Source organism: Conger conger, chromosome 4, assembly GCF_963514075.1.
Source record: "Conger conger chromosome 4, fConCon1.1, whole genome shotgun sequence".
NCBI classification, from domain to species: Eukaryota; Metazoa; Chordata; class Actinopteri; order Anguilliformes; family Congridae; genus Conger; species Conger conger.
The window spans coordinates 70,707,970-70,713,943 of NC_083763.1; the positions used below are offsets into that span (position 1 = coordinate 70,707,970).

The 5,974-nt window shown below is 43.9% G+C and overlaps 1 protein-coding gene across 1 annotated transcript in view; it reads right to left on the reverse strand.

Moving 5' to 3' along the window:
- Positions 1-5,974, reverse strand: part of exoc2 (exocyst complex component 2) — a 94,921-nt gene that overhangs the window by 46,964 nt on the left and 41,983 nt on the right. Inside the window, 7 exon segments of the mRNA XM_061238666.1 lie at positions 1-58; positions 876-898; positions 901-972; positions 975-1,001; positions 1,004-1,018; positions 2,933-2,987; positions 2,989-3,014. The exon segment at positions 1-58 is cut by the window's left edge and continues 24 nt beyond it. Of these exon segments, the coding sequence (XP_061094650.1) occupies positions 1-58; positions 876-898; positions 901-972; positions 975-1,001; positions 1,004-1,018; positions 2,933-2,987; positions 2,989-3,014 (276 nt within the window).

Here is a 5,974-nt window from a genome sequence, read left to right on the forward strand (position 1 = left end):
TGTTTCCAAACAGGGACTTGGCCTTCTCGGTAGTCTTGATCACCACATCATAATCTCCCTGAATCACAAAACAACAACAAATTATACATGCACTTTTTGTTTCAGTAATCATAATAATAAATTAATCCCTATAAGTTGGCACCAAAATACCCAGAATTTGTTTATAAAATTACATAACACCAAAAAAAAAACACTTCACAAAAAAGTGTGAGATTCGAAGCTGAGTTTGTCCAGCACCCATTCTCCTGTACAGAGAATTCACAGATACTGAAATAACCAGGATCAAGTAAAAGACACAAAATGGGTTGCTGCAGTGATTGGGGGTCATTTAATTTTTCAGTGTTGATGAGGAGATCATGACCTTGATATGCACTTGTTTGTACGTCACTTTGGGGTCTGCTCAATAAAATAAAATGGAACAAACTGCTCCTTAAGATTTAAGCTATTGGCTGCCTGAAGATGAAAGCTGATTGCTGTTATGAAGCCAAGAAAATGACCACATGGCATGAAAATAATGTCAAATTATGATTATTAATGATTTTATTATTATTATTTATTATTATTGTAGTAACATTTATTAGTGTAGTTGTTTTGTTATTACATTATTTATTGTTGTTGTTTAGTTATTGTTTTGTTGTTATGATTAACTTGACTATTGTTACTTATTGTGGTTATTGTGGTCGTTATTATTAGATTATATTATTATTATTATTACTATTATTGTTGTTGTTATTATTATTATTGCTGTTGTTGTTTTGTTGTTATTATTAACATGATTATTATTATAGTGGTGGTCGTTGTTATTATTAACATTATTATTTTATTATTATTATTATTATATTATTATTATTGTGGTTGTTGTCCTTGCCGATCACCTTCTGGATGTTGCGCTCGATGTGAGCGGGAGGTTGAAGAGGAACTTGAAGCGTTGCAGAACATTCAGAGCGTTGCGCGTGGAGTCAGCCTTGTCTTCCGACCCAGAACCTCCTGGAACAAGGTTCCGCTGTGTCACTCGCCCCTGCAGGAGAGAGAGAGAGAGAGAGAGAGAGAGAGAGAGAGAGAGAGAGAGAGAGAGAGAGAGAGAGAGAGAGAGAGAGAGAGAGAGAGGAAGAGAGATGAGAGAGAGAGAGAGAGAGAGAGAGAGAGGAGAGAGAGGAGAGAGAGATGAGAGAGAGAGGATGAGAGAGAGAGAGAGCGAGTTTTGCTCCCATTCGCCTGAGAAGAAAAGCAGGCAGAGCAATTGCCTTCCATACTTTTTCTGAAACGTTATATGCAGAAGTGCATTTCTCAGCGGAGAAATATACTGTAATATCTTAAAATAATGTACGTATTTGCTAATCTATTGTGTCACAATATATTTATTTATTTCCAATACATTTTCACATATGTTATATTTGGCAAATGGTTAATATCTAACATTGTGCAATTTATCAGTTACGTTCAAGTAAGTTAAATTTAATTAAGTTAATATGTTAAAAACTTTTTTTTTTATCCACCGTGATCATGAATGCAAAGTGATTTATTTCAGGCAGGAAACAGTGGTTTATTCTCTCAGCAGCCCAGACAGAGCTAAATAATGAAGATAACTACATGAGAAGGGAAGTAGGCAGGGGGGACAACAGAAGCAATCTTTAATGTTGTACAACGGTTCTAAAAGCTTCTAAAAATACCCGAAAAATTTGTCTTTACATAAGCCATGCAATATTTGGGAATAGTACATCTAATAATGGCTACGGGCTAGCGGTGCCGCTAAACTGCGCTGAAAGATTCAGCATCCGTCGTCTGTTCTGTGCGACAGCCGCTAAAAGCTGATGACATCAGCCTCGGCGCGGGGGGGGGGGTGGGGGATGGTGATTTTTCCGTCTCCGTGGGTGGCCCGGTCCATGTGGAAAACACAGGACTGTCAAATTCTTTAATCATTTAAAAAAAAAAAAAAAAAAAAAAAAAAAAAAACACGCTGTCTGAATGAAAACATTTACCCGGCCGGCCAATAAAATATTTCACATAGCTTCCTGCTCAAACTGTTCGACTGACTTCCTCATCTCGAGTCTGAATCTGATACGCTAATTAAATTAAACGTGGAGGGCATTACTGGGAGGCATTTTGTGGTTCTCCTGCAGAACGCCCATTATTTCGCATTCAAGGTCCGTCCGCCCGGCCCGTGGATTTATTTCTCCTCGCTCCCTCCTCTCTTTTTCCCCCTCCATTTGCGATCTTCAGGGGAGACTACCTGTTTGTTGACCTTCCGGGCAGATGAATGAAATGACGGCGTATGAGTGAAAGAGTATACGTGGGGCCTGGGGGGGGGGGGCGGAGGACAGGCCCCTGTCAGACAGCCTTCCTGTGGGGAGGGGGCCCCCACACGGACACAGAGCAGTGTTTATTGGGGAAGAGGGGAGGTTGAGGGTGGGGCCCCTGGTATCGGGCCCTCTCCGCACCAGGGACTGGGACCAGCGCAAGCCCCGGATCACACCCAACGCACGGGGCCTTCCCGGAAGACAGCGAAGCCCACCGGAATTTCACAACGTCCCATTCATGCAGAGAAATGGCCAATGCTGATTTTATATCTGTATTTAAATCTGGACATAGCTCCCCATTTTTTTTCTTTTTTTTTCTCAAAAAGAGTGTCGTACTACAAAATTTTAATTCTGAATATTTTTCTACCCAGACTCTGCAATGGCCTTTTGTCATTTCGGGAGGGCGAGGATGAGTGTTTTAGGTTTTGTAGAGACAAGGGTCCTCCCCTAAAGACTAGTGTTTTCTCCCTGAGGAGGGCTGCCCCTGCAGTAATGGAAAGAGAGCAGAGAGAGAGAAAGGAGAGAGGGAAAGAGAGAGATAGATGGAGGGATGGGGGCAAGTCCCTGCAGTAAAGAGCTGAGAGAGAGAGAAAAGGAGAGAGAGGGAGGAGAGAGAGCGGGAAAAGGGACCTTACGGTTCAGGACGTTCTCCAGTCTCTGTGTCATGGAGCCCTCCACTTTCTCCGTGCCGGTCTGCCTCCAGCTTTTGGTGAATGGCTGCAACAATAAACACAGGAAGGGCCTCAGAGCCTGGAGCCTCCACAGGGCCCGGTCCCTCTAACGAGGATCCGCTAATTAATCACACGTGAAGCGGCCGGATCAATACGCTCTTTCACTCCGCACTCCCGCGCTTCACAAAGTGAGACCGCCCGTGCGTGAGACCTGCCCGGGGCACAGCGCGCTCCTCGATTCGGCCCCTGCGCCCGTGTGTAGCCCCAGATCTAAATACCGCGCGTAGCCCCAGATCTAAATACCGTGCGTAGCCCCAGATCTAAATACCGTGCGTAGCCCCAGATCTAAATACCGTGCGTAGCCCCAGATCTAAATACCGTGCGTAGCCCCAGATCTAAATACCGTGCGTAGCCCCAGATCTAAATACCGCGCGTAGCCCCAGATCTAAAATACCGTGCGTAGCCCCCAGATCTAAATACCGCGCGTAGCCCCAGATCTAAATACCTGCGTAGCCCCAGATCTAAATACCGTGCGGTAGCCCCAGATCTAAATACCGTGCGTAAGCCCCAGATCTAAATACCGTGCGTAGCCCCAGATCTAAATACTGTGCGCTCTCCGCAGCGAACAATAAAAAAACGCCATCCTTCACTTCCCCCGATTTGTGACCGTACGCAGTACATTATTACATTGAGAAATCTGAACCTTCCAAAAACACTTTACGCTTTCCGAAATGCAGGAAATATGATAATAGTTAGAAAAAGATATTCTCACCAGGAAAAAAAAATCATGGCAGTGTAAAACTGTTTTTTTATTCTTCAGTGTAAATTAAAGTCAGCAAAAAATAATGTTAAATTCCTTGTTTGCTGAGGCTGTCAATTTTATTGACATGCATATATGTAGCGCTTCATAAAATCACAAAAATACATTTTTTTGCCAATGAAAAGCCATGACTAATCTCTCCCAATTTTCCTAACAAATTGTGCAAACTTACAGAGTAAAAACAAGGGCAGTCTTTGACTCTAACAAAACACAAAAACAGTCAAAACTGAGAAGTTGTTTCTTTCCCCAGCACCGGAAAGAGGGTCCGAGAGTCGGGTTATTTTAAGAAATCTGTCATTCAAAGAAGGAGAAACAAAAAAAGCTCCGTCTCTGCTGCTCGCTGAAACTGCGTAATTCCGGGACATTTTCAATTTCAGGAACCGAAGGTTAAAACAATAAACAGCCCTCCCTGGGATTCCTGATGGGAGATAACCCTGCTGACATCTCTCCCAGGGCTGCAGACCGCATGCACATTCCCACAGAGCCGGGCCCTCCTGGCTCCAGAGTAATCCAGCTCCGCATCGCCTCTGCCCTCCGCCCAGACCCACACACACACACACACACACTCACAACCACACACACACACACACACACACACACACACCACACTCACAACCACACACACACAACTCACAACCACACACACACTCACAACCACACACACACATACCCGCAGCACACACACACACACACACACTCACAACCACACACACACACACACACACACACTCACAACCACACACACACACACACACTCACACTCACAACCACACACACACACACACTCACAACCACACACACACACACACACACTCACACACACATACACTCACAACCCACACACACACACTCACACACTCACAACCACACACACACACACACTCACACACACTCACAACCACACACACACTCACAACCACACACACACACACACACACTAACAACCACACACACACATACCCGCATACACACACAACCACACACACACACACACACACACACTCACAACCGCACACAACCACACACACACATACCCGCACACACTCACAGTGATACACACTCACAACCACACACACTCACAGTAATACACACTCAGACCCACACACACACACACTAAAACACATACAGACCCACACACTCACACTAAAGCACATACAGACCCACACACACAAACACCTACACAGACACACTCACACCCACACCTACACAGATACACACTCACATACACACACACACACATTCAGACACACTAGCATCCACACACTCTCACACACACACACTTATGCGCACACACACACACTCAAAGAGTAAGCCAGCCAGCATATTCTTCAGCATACTCCACTAGTGGCACATGGCATCAAAACCTTTCTGCTGCCTTTAGAACACAAAGTCAAGTCAGAAAACTTTGGATTTTAGTGATGGTAGCAGTGGTAGTTTTGGCACTGATTTTAGTGGTGGTGGTGGTGTGGTGGTGTGGGTGTTCATTTATTATTTTAGTGGTGCTCGTGCTGATAGTTTCTGCATTTATTTTAGCTGTGGTAGTTTCAGTGTTGCTTTTAGCAGTGATAGTGCAGTCATTTTAGTGGTGGCAGTGGAGATAGTTTTGACATTGATTTTAGAAGAGGTAGTCACTTTCCCATTACTGTTAGTGGTGGTAGTGCCGGTAGTTTGGGTGTTAATTTTAGCGATGGCAGTGGTAGTTTTAGTGTAGATTTTAGCGGTGGTAGTTTTGGTGTTGATTTTAGTGGTGGTAGTAGTAATTGTTTTGGTGTTGATTTTGGCAATGCTAGCAGTGATTTTAGGACTGGCAGTTTTATTGTTGAAATTAGCAATGGTAGCAGTGATAATTTTGTTGTTGATTGATTGTTTTGGAGTTGATTTTAGCAGTGGTAGTGGTGGTAGTTTTGGTGTTGATTTTAACAGTGGTAGTTCAGGTGTTGATTTTATCGGCGGTAGTTATGGTAGTTTTGGTGCTGATTTTAGTGGTGGTAGCCGTGGTAGTTTAGGTGTTGATTTTAGCGGTGGTAGTTATGGTAGTTTAGGTGTTGATTTTAGCAGTGGTAGCCGTGGTAGTTTAGGTATTGATTTTAGCGGTGGTAGCCGTGGTAGTTTAGGTGTTGATTTTAGCGGTGGTAGCCGTGGTAGTTTAGGTGTTGATTTTAGCGGTGGTAGCGGTGATAGTTTTA